We start from the raw sequence: 13,546 nt of genomic DNA, 5'->3' as shown, positions 1-13,546 counted from the left end.
CCACTCACCCAAAGCATGAGAACAACCACCCCATCTCCAAACATTGCCACGTGCATTTGGGAAGAGGGAAAAATCCTGGTACTTAAGAATCACTGATCTAGATTCACTAGGTATTAATATTTTGTCACATTTATTTTTCCTGGCTCATATTTATCTCTTTGTTTTGGCTGAGCATTTGGAAACAAAAAATAGGTTTCAGATGCCATTCCTAAATACTTCGGCAGATATCTTGTAAGGACAAGGATGATGTCCTCTATAAGCACAATACCATTTTTATACCTAAGAAAATGAGCAATAATTGCATAATTTCATATGCAGTAACTGCATAAAGACATATATAAACCATATTCCCATTTCTCCAATTATTCCAAAAATGATTTTGTCTTTTCTATGTTCCTATCAGACAGTTAATAAGGAGAGCAGGGAGAGGCTGGGAAATGTCCTAGTATTTGATGGCTGTAATCTTTCCGACCAGATCAGCAGGTTTAGAAGGACTTCAGAGCTGTAGGAAACATGAGGGAAAAATGCATTTGCAATCATTCATATTTTAGAGCTAAGAAAAATGTAAGCCATCCATTCTTTGTGTGTTGTTGTAAAACAGCGGTGGCTGAGGGCAAACCCGCAAGGCTGTGGGAGGTGAGGGAGCGTCTCTGACTCATACATACTTATCATCAGAGTTGAAGCTGTCCGCCAGCCTCAGCCCACAGCAGTCCTCTGCAGGGCTGTAGAAGGCTTTATGAACAGCACTTTCATTTACAAATCACTTCTGTGAGTAGCAATCATGTTGGTCTCCCAAAACCCCAGGGCAGTTGACAGGACTGAGCTTGTTGTTCCATTTTATAGCTGAAGAAACTAAGACTGAAGAGTTACTTGCTGATTTCTTGGCTAAGACACACTAGGCCTAGACCCCGGGTCCTCCCAACATAGATCCTTCCTCTGAAGGGTAGGGAATAACTCTTCTAGAGACTGAAGCCAGGGAAGAAGGAATGGCAGAATCTAACTGCCAGACATGGTACTCATGTGATCTCGGTGGCATTCCCATTTGCCCATGAGGAAATAGAGCTTAGAAGAGGTGCCCAAAGTCACCCCAGTCTTGGGCCTCTTCAAGCACATGGCATGACAAGGAAGTGGAGGGGCTGAGAAGCAGCCTTGAGGCTCAGGTTTTAAGAGGCATTGGGCACATGATGATGAACATTTTTTCAGACACATGAAGAAATGTTCATCATCATTAGCCATCAGGGAAATTCAAATCAAAACCACATTGAGATACCACCACCTTACACCAGTTAAAATGGCAAAAATGGACAGGGAAAGAAACAACAAATGTTGGCGAGGTTGTGGAGAAAGGGGAACCCTCTTACACTGTTGGTGGGAATGCAAATTGGTACAGCCTCTTTGGAAAACAGTGTGGAGGTTCCTCAAAAAATTAAAAACAGTTACCTATGACCCAGCAATTGCACTCCTGGGTATTTACCCCAAAGACACAGATGTAGTGAAAAGAAGGGCCATATGCACCCCAATGTTCATAGCAGCAATGTCCACAGTAGCCAAACTGTGGAAAGAGCCGAGATGCCCTTCAACAGACGAATGGATAAAGAAGATGTGGTCCATATATACAATGGAATATTACTCAGCCATCAGAAAGGATGAATACCCAACTTTTACATCAACATGGATGGGACTGGAGGAGATTATGCTAAGTGAAATAAGTCAAGCAGAGAAAGTCAATTATCATATGGTTTCACTTATTTGTGGAACATAAGGAATAGCATGGAGGACATTAGGAGAAGGAAGGGAAAAATGAAGGGGGGGAAATCGGAGGGAGAGATGACCCATGAGAGACTATGGACTCTGAGAGACAAACAGGGTTTTAGAGGGGAGGGGGGCGGGGAGATGGGTTAGCCCAGTGATGGGTATTAAAGAGGGCACGTACTGCATGGAGCACTGGGTGTTATATGCAAACAATGAATCATGGAACACCACCATCAAAACCTAATGATGTATTGTATGGTGACTAACATAACATAATAAAATTAAATTAATTTAAAAAAGAAAGTGTTGGGCTACTCCTCACGAAGTGAGGTCCTTACCAAGCAAGGCCAAGATTCAGAGTCTTGCTTCTAGTCTGTTGCTTTGACACCTGGGTCCCTCTACCTCACAGAGGACTGATACAAGGCATCCAGTATTTATAGTTTCTCAGACGCATCAGGCACTGTGCTGGGCTTGGTGAAGAAAGCAGACATGAGCCTGTCTTCTTGTGCTTACAGCCTAGTGAAAGGAAAGGAAATAAAGAGGGAAGGGAGTGAAGTAAGGAAGCAAGTAAGCAAATGGGGGAGAATGAAGAGAGGAAGAATGAAAAGAACAGAATAGAAAAGCACAGAAGCAGAAAAACATCATACAGATGAAGGTAAACTCCCAGTGTGGTAAATACAGACAAGGAAAGCTGAGAGCTGGTATCAGGGGACATGAGCTGACTGAGATCTGGAGGCAGAGCAAGAGGTAACTAGATACCAGCAGAGTGAAGGAGGAGAGGGATAGAGCTTTCCAGGCCAAAACCAAAGGCCCAGCAGAGAAAGACAGCATTGGTTTGTTGAGAAAGCCCAGTTGTGTCCCTCAGCTGTCGCCCATGTCTTTGATTTCCCAAATACTCCACATGGCAGACAGATTCTTCCAGAGCCCAGATCTGACCATCTGCTCTCCTCTCTCAACATGGCCTCGGAGGACTTACTAGCTTGGCTCTGTAGCTGGATTATCTATAAAGCCTTGAAAAATACAGACATCTGGGCTCTGCTCAGACCAACCGAATCAGAATCCTGAGGGTCTGGGCCAGCAGCATCAGGGTCACCTGGGAACCTGTAAGAAATGCAGATTCTCAGCCCTATCCCCGACCTTCCCAACCAGAGACTCTGAAAGACAGGCCCAGCAACCTGTATTTTAACAGGTCCTCCAGGAACTGTGATTCAGGTTAAAGTTTGAGAACCACTGCTTTAGAGGAAGGACCAAGGATGAAAGTTCCCTATGAGATGCTGATGTAGCCTGTCCACAGACAAGGGTTTGAAAAGATCTGGTTCTGGATTGCAGAGAAGCTCCTTTATGGGGCAACCATGCCTTTCAGAATTGGGCTGGCTTCTCTCTCCTGCCTTAGTTTCTGGCCCATTCTCTTCTGGTCCATCTTAAACTCTGTGTTCCAGCCATGCATAGCTCTTGGCAGCTCTCCAAGGGGCATGGGCTATCCCTCTGCTCCGTGGCACAAACTGCTTCATTGGGACTTCTATCCACCCCCACCCACCTGGCATTTCCCAGTGCTGTCTCCACTGGCCCCCCTCATGTAGTTTTCTAAGCCTAACACCTAAACCTCAGCTTAGGTGTACCTCCTACAGGAAGGCTTCTGTGGTCTCCTAACACAATGTAAGATCATGCTGTCTCTTCCCCTGTTATAACACTTTTCTTTCTGAACTGAAATTACTCATCCTTCTGCTAGATGGGGTCTGCCTGTGCCCCCACTCCCTCCCAGGGCAGGATCCTGGTCTTTGTGTTTGAAACAGTAGATGCTCTACAAATATTTAGGGAATGAATGCCAATAGTATTCACCAAAGTGAATTTCAAGGGATGACAGAAAAATTGTTTTTAAGAAAATGCGTCAATCCATATATGCATAAGACAGTATCAGTTCTTCCCTAGAACCCAGTGGAAAAGTGGAATGTGTTGTGGAGACAGCAAAGTATGGTAGAAAACATCCAATTTGGGGAATTAGAAAATCCAAATCGAAGAGCCAGTATATTCACTCAATAACTAGGTGGCATTGGGGAACTATTTTTATTTTTCTGACTCTGTTTCCTTAGTTATGATTTTGGGATTATATTTTTTATAGCAGTATCATAAGACCATTGTGAAGGTAAGTGGAAGGATAGTTCTATTATTTCTATTACTGTGATGTGAAAATAACTTCAAGCCCAAGAGTGATGAAGATTTTATTGTTTATATGGGATTATTCTAGTCTCCTTGAAGATTAACTGTCCTGTTCTGTTAATTTATGCAGTTTTTATGGAAACGAGCTCTCAAAGATCGCTTTAAATATGTTCGGAGACCCATAGAAGATGATGAACAAGTGATGAGAAATAAGTGTAAATTTGGACACAGAAGAGGCCAGACGAAGAAATCTCTTACCGATATAAGCTTTGATGAGGTTAAAATTGTCCAGATAAAAGTAAGATTGGATATTTAGATGTTCTGATAATTTGTTGATTGATTTATTAAAGGATAATAAGTAATAGCATCTAAAATCACTAAAACAGAATCATATTCTTTTTGAAAATTGGAGGTAGGGAAATCTGTTTTGCATGGCTAATAATATGAATGATAATATTAGATAAAAAGAAGGCTTCCTAAAACAGCTTGAGCAGAGTGTCTGTTATCATCATCTCAGGTTTATTCTTTCATAACCTTTGAAAAACCTGGAAACACCCTTTTGTTCTGGGTCTTTGAAAAATTTCTCTTCCTCTCATTATAAAATACATCTTATGTTCTTGCTGTTCTTACTGCTGCAGACAGTTTTTAGAAAGCATATTGTAGGGTAGCCTCTATCCTCAAGGTTTCAGGGAAGCATGTAACCCACAGGGATGGATACAAACCCCATCCTACCCTTTCATTGCCCAGAAGACATCACGTACCAACCCAGAGGTGGCTGTAAGGACTTTCAGGCCTAAGGGCCAGACAGCGCCTAGAGATTCCCCCCTCAGCAGTGGGTTTGCTGTAAGTAAGGTGCATGCAGGTCCTAATTACTGAGGTCCTATAAATATCCTTTAACTACCTCAGAGCCCCCAGATATGGTCAAAGCCAAAAATGTCCCCTGCTAATAAAGTAAATGAACTCCTTAGGAAGGATGTCCAAACTACCAAGTATAAAAGAAGTCCAATCCCATAACTGCCAATTCTGTTTCCACCCCAGTCCAACATGAACATGTAATCCTAACTCTTCACCACAAACACACTTATGTTAGTGAATGTACTTGGTGTGAACATTCCATTTTCTTTTTTAGCTGGTGTATTTATTTGATAGTAATAGAACAACCTAGTTGGTCGTCTCAATTTTCTTAGTAATAAGCTCCAGGGGATAGGAAGATTTTTTAAACATATTTTGCAAATCATTCATCCCCACAACATAAAAAAAATTAGATGAAGGTGTATATTTTACATATCTTATTATAATTTTCAAAGAGATTTTCAAGTCATAGGTCAGTTAAGAGAATATGATTTTATGCCTGCTCTTTGACCAGAAGACAGAAGAAAGGTAACAATTTAGTGGTGTAACTTTTTAGAAACTTGGCAATATTCCAGTTATAAACTAAAATCATGATAAGATAGAAATAGATTTATTTTAATTATCTTTTATATTCTTAAAAAGTCACTTTGTAAGGGAACATAATTATGTCATACATAAGTTGGTTTTCTCAAAAAATTTGATTTTCCTTGTAATAAAAATGGAGTTCCTTTATAAATAGTTCTGCAAATTCAGTTTTCCTTCTTTTTCTTTGATGCATGACCCCCCAAAATTCATTGGAATGAATGAATGGTAAAATCAGAAGATTAGCAATTGTCCCTAGCCCTAGAACTCTCAAAGGTATGTTCGTGGGGTCAGAGATCACACAGGCTAAAGGGCAGCTTCTCCTTTTTGTTGACACATCATCACTGAACGAATATTTACACTTGTCTTCCAGTTCTTTCTCAACACCACCTCAGTTCTTCATGTAATGACACCCTTCGTTGCTCTTCTCTTCTACTCTTCCCTCCCCCCCCCCTCGGCCCCCAGACAACCCTGAATACTCAGATGAATCCTGCTAGGATCCATGCAGGGACTTTTGCTACGAAAACACATCCCCCTTCTCCCCCACCCCAAAAAAACACAGAAAATTGAATGTACCAGAGTCTGAGATGAGTTAAGTTACAATAGAATTTAGTTTTGACCTTCTTGTCAGCTGGGGCAATAAGAGATTATAGAGTGACCATTGAAGAGACAGTGTTTTTTCCTGGCAAACAAATCTAATCAGTGAAGATTTACTTTTCTCCTCCTTACAAATGGAGCCACAGATTGCTGATTCTTTCAGAGACTGTAACATCTCTGTATGTGACCTAGTGTTCTCTAGAGCCAAAAGCTTTGAAGAATGGGGAAAAATTCACACTAGAATATTACAGAAACAATGTGTCTCTCTATTTTATACCCTGGATGGTGACAAGGCAAATGGTAAAACCCTAAGAAGAATGGAAAGACAAATCCATTGAATATACTACTTATCTCACAGAATTGGATACTTCAAATGAATTGCCTAAATTACTTCCCATCTCTGTTTTGAACTTTTGATAGCTCCTTTGCAGTATCTTTAAGATTTCTGAAAATTAAAGACATTTTGGATTAAGATACTTTGGTAACTTTCACATCTTTTAAACTTTCTTGACCAGGCACAATATTTCCATAATGCAGAAAAGTTATTTCATGTGCAGCAGAGACAGAAAATGCTGATGGAGGCTAGAAGTCAGGATTCAGGCTATTTCCTCAAAGGCAGGGAAGTGGGTTTGGATGAACTAGAGGAGGATTTTGGAAAGGAGTAAGAGAGGGGAAGAGATTTTCATTTGTTTTGTTTCATTTCTGTTGTTTCTCTTTTGATGGTTGCAAGGAATTTACCAAAGAACTGAAGGTAGATGTCTCAGTGAAGGAAGGTGTTTTTCTTAGCTCTGTCACATGGGCTTCTGCCGATAACCGAGGCAGCAGAATTTGTGTGGGTCTCAGTATAGGTCACGGACCTTTTGTCCCTAACTTTCCTCCTATCCCAATCTCTGCGCCAGATTAGCGCTGCTTAACCTACACTATGAAACCCAAAGCATCCACCTGTGAGTCTTAAATCTACCCAGCTTCCTCATATTCTGTCACTAAAAAGACTTAAACATGTTACATGGATGGCTATCGTTGTCAGAATCCCAGACTTTGTTTCTAGATCAAGCCTCCAAAATACTGGGCATTTTGCAATGTTTAAAAATCTTTTCCCAACCTTATGACCTCATTTTGCTGCTGTGTCATGAAGCCCAACGCAGCAGCTGTGCTATAGCTCGTATGTATCTGACTTCCAGTTCTAGGTCCAAGCAATTTGCAGCCCTGTGAATCGATAAATCTATTTCCTTTGCTTAATAGTCTTTGACTATACTTTGTCTTATATTTAGAAACAGAGGTATAATTAGGTTCTCAAAACAGTAGACTTAACTGAGTAATGTCATAAGTTGCTGACATTATCCTTTTTAAATGAAGATACTGGTTTTAAAAGCTTATAGGAATTGTATAGAACTGCATAGCAGTGTAATGGAATTTTACTTTGTAGCATATTTTTTTTCTTTTTGTGAAAAATCTCAGGTGTTAAAGTTGAGTGAGTCTGACTCCATAATTCATGGCCTGTCATGGTCATTGTCCCATGTGAGGCCTGTCATTGTTCTTCATGTTGTTTTGTTCTCATCCCTGTCTGCTCGTCCCTCCCCTCTGCCCTTGAGCCACCATTCCAATGTGTTCTATATGTATCTTTTAATCTGTAAGTGTTCTAAAATGTGCACTATCATTTTGGGTTTATGTATCTATGACTTACTATAAATGGTATTCTATACTTCATTCCTGTGTTACTTTTTTCACTAACACTCTTTAAGACTCATTCATATTAGCATATTTCTAGTCCATGATTGCAATGAATTATAAAGTACTCCTTGCCCCAAGCCCTGTTCCTCCCCATTAGGAATTGCATCGTAGAGAACATCATCATCCATGTCTGCTTCTGGACCTACCTATGTGTTACTTCTTTGGGTTGTATACCCAGAAATGGAGCTGATGGGGCAGATGGTGTGCATTTACTTAAATTTGACCAATTATTCTCCAGATGACTTTGTCTCGTTCCCACAGTCATGCATCTTCCTGTATTCCTGCCAACACTTGGCATTACCCAGCCTTCTACATTTTGCCAAGTCTATTAGGTAGCAAGTGTAATGTCATTCTTGTTGTGATTTGCATTTCCCTGGATAACTGAGTCTGAGCATCTCTTCACATTTGTTAGCCCCTTGAGTTTCTTCTTTTAGAAAGCTACCTCTTTAGATCCATTGCCCATTTTTTAATGAGTTGGCATCTTTTTTTTGTTAATTTGTAGGAAGCAGTCCTTCCCGTGCCCTAAGTCACAAATATATTCTCCTACTCTTTGTTCTATTAAATATATTGTTTTCACTTTCATGTTTAGACCTTTAAGTCATCTGGAGTCCATCTTTTATATGCTATTAAGTAGGGATCGCCACAGAGTGAGCCACTTTCTCAACATCAGTTCCTAAACAATCCATCTTTTTCTCATTGGTTTATCTTGACACTTAGTGTATATTAAGTTCCCAAATAGACGTGGGTGTGTTCTGGGCACTGTCTCTTTATCCCACTAGTCTATCATTCTGTTTTTATGCCACTGCCACATGACGTTTGATGACTTAGTGTTTATTGCTTAGTATCATATTAGTGCTTAGGCTACAGACATTTTTTGTTGCCTGTGGAAGATGTGCAGGGTTAGGAAAGTTCCTCAGTAAAGCAGTTTCTGGGGAGATTCATCCTCATTTTTCAGAATAAGGGGAAGGATGGGAGGGCCTTCTCTCAGGAATCAGCCCCTGGGACTCACAGAACTGGAGCTTAGGCTAGGGATGCCACATTCAAGTGGGAGGGTCGGACCAAAAGAAGGTTCTGGGCACCTGTCAACACAAGGAACATCAGGATAAGCTATGTGTTACTCCTGTGGAAAGACTTCTGTGACATGATGGGGATACCCTGCTGAAGGAATCCTGCTTCTGTCTTCCTGGGATGGAGGTGGTGGTGGCATCTGGTCTACATGAGGCCCTGGGCCTGAATCCTTACATGATCACAGCCTGATGCTCATCCTTACTTGGAAATCTCTTCACCAGAGGATTCGTAGGTGTCCTCTTGAGCATCTGCCAAATGCCCCGTTTGAAACGTCAGGATGTAAATATACTTTTGAAATGCTTAAACTCTTCTTTATCATTTTTTGATTAATGCATGCATTTTCTTTTCTTAAGTTATTGAGGTTTCTTTCAGCCAGCAGAGCCCTCAACCTATTATCATAAACTTTTTGCTCATGGGATATAAGCCACTTTGATAAGAAGCCAATGCTTCATTCAAAATTATCTGAAAAAAATTTGGCTCGACTTTTTCAGCTGTCCAGTTCTTTACATTTATGGCTGCTCTTTTCATTTACCTTGAAAAGATTCTCCTCTTATGAGGTAGATTAACTCTAAATTGGATATTTGGTGAAAATTTATTCTTGAAGCAGTATAGAAAGGACTCTGAAGTTTCTACAGGAGCTTGTGCTTCTCTTTCTAATTTTTTTTTTTCTAATTGCAATGACGTTCTCTCAGTTGAGAGGCTTTTAATAGGATCTTTAAGTGCATAGATTATTTTATCTTTGTCAGTTAATTTGTCCTATGTTTAGTTTCTTTTTAAGAGTTTTCAGTAAATGACTTAATTCTTTTTTTTAAATAAACGACTTAATTCTATAAATCAGTTTCTTCACAACTGCCTTTAATATCATCTTCTCAGGGGTCTTCATTTTATGATGTATTTGTTATATCCAGTTCTGAGTCCCTACAATCCATTTTGTCTTCTCCAGGAATAGCAGCTGTTCTAGTTTTCTAGTTCCTTAATTATCATCTGCTTAGTGGTTCTGTTCATTATTGAAAGTGGGGTATTCAAGTCTCCAACTATTATTATTATTGAATTGTCTCTTTCTCCCTTTAATTCTGACAGTTTTTGCCACATGAGTTTTGGGACTCTGTTGTTAGGTGTATATAAGTTTATATTGTTATAGCTTCCTGATGGATTGACTTTTTTCCCATTATAAAATATTTTCCTTTGTCTCTAGGAATAATTTGTCTTAAAGTTTATTTAGTCTAATATTAGTATAGCCATTCTATCACTCTTTTGGTTTCTGTTTGCATGTTGTATCTTTGCCCATCTTTTTTACCTTTAAACAATTTGGGTCTGAATCTAAAGTGTGTCTCCAGTAGACAGCATATTGTTGGATAATTTTTGCAATCTATTCTGTTAATTATTAAATATAATTACTTATAAGATAGAATTTATGTCTCCTATTTTGCTATTTGTTTTTTTTTTGTTTTTTTTTGTTTTTTTTTTTTTAAAGATTTTTTATTTATTTATTTGAGAGAGAGAATGAGATAGAGAGAGCATGAGAGGCGGAGGGTCAGAGGGAGAAGCAGACTCCCTGCCGAGCAGGGAGCCCGATGCGGGACTCGATCCAGGGACTCCAGGATCATGACCTGAGCCGAAGGCAGTTGCTTAACCAACTGAGCCACCCAGGCGCCCTGCTATTTGTTTTTTATTGATCATATGTTTTTTGTTAGTTTATTCTTTAATTACTGCCTTCTTTTGTGCTAAGTAGATATTTTCTGTGTACTAATTCAATTTCCCTTATTGTTTCTTTTAGTATATACACATTTTTAGTTATTTCCTTAGTGGTTGCCTTGAGAATTGGAACTAACATCTTAATTTTTAATAGTCTAGTTTGGATTAATATCAATTTAATTACAATAGCATACAAAATCTTTGTCCCTATATAACTCTATCCGTCTCCCCTTTCGTGCTATTATTGTCACATAAATCACATTTTATATATTGTATGCCCATCAACACAGATTTATAATTATTGCTTCATGCAACTGTCTTTAAAATAAGATGGAAGAAAAGAGTTACAAACAGAAAATACATTTATACTGTCTTTTAGATTTACCTATGTAATGACACTTACCAGGTTTCTATTTTTTCATGTGGATTTGAGTCACAGTCTAATGTCCTTCTATTTATCTGCTAGTGACCAATTCTTTCAGTTTTTACTTATTTGGGAATATCTTAAATTTCTCTTTCATATTTGAAAGGTGTTTTGCTGAATATAGAATTCATTTTGTTCAGGGGCGCCTGGGTGGCTCAGTCAGTTAGGCATCTGCCTTCAGCTCAGGTCATGATCCTGGGGTCCTGGGATCGAGCTCCGCATCTGGCTCCCTGTTCAGCGGGAAGCCTCCTTCTCCCTCTGCTTGCCGCTCCCCCTGCTTGTGCCCTCTCTCTGTCAAATAAATAAATAAAATCTTTAAAAAAAAAAAAAAGAATTCATTTTGTTCATTGTTCTCTGGTTTGAGAATTGGGTGTTCTGATATCTCAGTTGAATGGTTTTGGCTACAGCTAACAGACCTGTCTAAAACTGGTCTAAATTATAAGGAGAGCTTTGCTCTCACATTACAAGAAACTCAAGAGGTAGAGGACTGTGAACATTGTAGCTCCTCACCAATTTAACCATCTTGTCTCCTCCAGACAATCAGTAGGATTGTTAGTTCTCCACTACCTTGAAGTTAGAGGTGGCCATGGACTGACTTTAACCAAGAAATGTGAGCAGAAGTGACATGTGCATGGATGATCCAGTGTGCAATGCCCCAGCTTCCCACCCCCCCTTTCTTTATCCGTGTTGCCTAACAACTCCCGGTGGTAGAGCCAGGTCCCTGGTTGAGGAGGATGAGGACCTGGGCCCCAAGATGGACATGTCACATGAGCAACAAATAGACATTTTTTGCTGTAAGGTTTGGGGGTCGTCAGGTACAGCAGCATAATTTTGCCTATCCTGAGTGATATCAGGGGCTCCCTGCACAGTCTGTCAGGCTTTGGATCCACATCTCAGTTATTCCCTTCGTGTTGGCTTCATGAAGTGACAGAGGCATTTTTGAGGATCTAGCTGATCCTGCCATCTTTATCCCAGGGATTTCATAGTCTGTATCTCTGTTCTGTATCTGGATTGGGGAGATCTATGAAAAGTATTACCATATGTGACAATAAAAATGCTTACAGCATAGGGAAACTTTATTTTGCTTTATGCAAAAAAACCTAGTTTTCATTTTTTCAGCTAATCCATTTGGAGATTCTTTCTAGTTCCTCAGTACGGAGCAGATCATCTCCATTGTGACCTTAGTTAAGGACATTTCTCAGAGTCTGAAACATGGAGGAAACAAAACTAGTATCTTGCCCAATCTGATGTGAAATATCCTATCAAACATGTGGTGGCATTTTCTTCCAAGGGATTAACATGTGCTTTTTAAAAAACAACAACAAACCCCACATTATGTCCAGGACAGTGATGCAGGGATTTAATAAATCTTGCAGGCTGTTCTTGTACCCCCAAATCCTCCAAACATTTGCTAAGTAAATAAATAAATCAACAAACTGCCAGGTGTTAAATTACTAACACTAGACTTATGATTCATTTCTATCTTAAAACATTTTCTTTTCCTCCTTACTGGGTATTTCTGTTCTGTAACTTTAAAAGTCATGAAGTAGTTTTGTGTGTTAGCTTTCCTTCACTTAGAAGTGAAATGGAATCAAAAGTTATGCAAAAACTGCTGAGAGGGCCAAATGCTAAGAATATCTCATAGGTTCCTTTGGATTTCTTTTTTTTTTTTTTAAAGATTTTATTTATTTTTTTGACAGAGAGAGACATAGCGAGAGCAGGAACACAAGCAGGGGGAGTGGGAGAGGGAGGAGCAGGCTTCCCGCAGAGCAGGGAGCCCGATGTGGGACTCGATCCCAGGACCCTGGGATCATGACCTGAGCCGAAGGCAGACGCTTAACGACTGAGCCACCCAGGCGCCCCTGGATTTCTTTTATGGCATTTACTGTTTGCTTCTTACTGCACCTGACACATAATGATTTATTGAATAAATACTAATCATTTTTATAGGTTTTTGCACAGATGTTTCTCCCATGCTGCAAAACTGAGCAGAACAGCAAAAGTTGAAGAAAAATGTTGGCAGTTAATTGCATTCGGGATATAATGCAATTACTGCCATCAGCAGGTGGCAAATGCACTAACACTGTGAAGTTTTACAAGTCAGCTGTGCACTTGGAAGCATGGGGCAAAGTGGCTGCTGTTTCCCTGATGATTGACTGAGCCACACAACTGAATACTAAGCAGAGAGACTTTTCAAGTTACATTGAGAAACATCATTTCCACAGTCAATGTGATGACAATGGAATTGAAAACAGGGATGACTGGAATTTGATATGAAGAAAACCCTAGCACCTAACATAGCACTGCCCAGCAGAAATGTAATACGGACCACACACATAATTTAAAATTCTCTAGTAGCCACGTTAAAAAAAAAAAAAAAAAGAAGCAGGTGGAATTATTATATTAGTATATTTTATGTAACCCAGTATATCCATGAAATTATCATTTTGGCATGCAGTCATTAGGAAAAAATGTTAATGAGATGTTTTACCTTTTTTGGGGGTGGGTATATCAAGTCTTTGAAATTCAGTGTTTCAAAGCCTACATCTCAGTTTGGACTAGCCACATTTCAAGTGCTCGGTCACCTCCTGTGGCCACCACCTGGATGACTCAGAGAAACACACCCTTATAGGCATTAGAAGGCGAGATGACACTCTCTCGGGAATACCATAGTTAACAGGGAGCATG

The 13,546-nt window shown here is 39.7% G+C and overlaps 1 protein-coding gene across 1 annotated transcript in view; it reads left to right on the top strand.

The window, feature by feature from the left end:
- The window catches only part of SAMD3 (sterile alpha motif domain containing 3), a 52,601-nt gene that overhangs the window by 24,342 nt on the left and 14,713 nt on the right, over positions 1–13,546 (top strand). The window contains exon 6 of the mRNA XM_034990617.1: positions 4,040–4,207. Coding sequence (XP_034846508.1) covers positions 4,040–4,207 — 168 coding nt within the window. The remainder of the gene's footprint in view (positions 1–4,039; positions 4,208–13,546) is intronic.

Source organism: Mirounga leonina, unplaced genomic scaffold, assembly GCF_011800145.1.
Source record: "Mirounga leonina isolate KUSES-001 unplaced genomic scaffold, KU_Mleo_1.0 Mir_53, whole genome shotgun sequence".
Taxonomy (NCBI): domain Eukaryota; kingdom Metazoa; phylum Chordata; class Mammalia; order Carnivora; family Phocidae; genus Mirounga; species Mirounga leonina.
The sequence above is the reverse complement of the archived record's forward strand: the minus strand, read 5'-3'. Positions and strand labels throughout refer to the sequence as shown.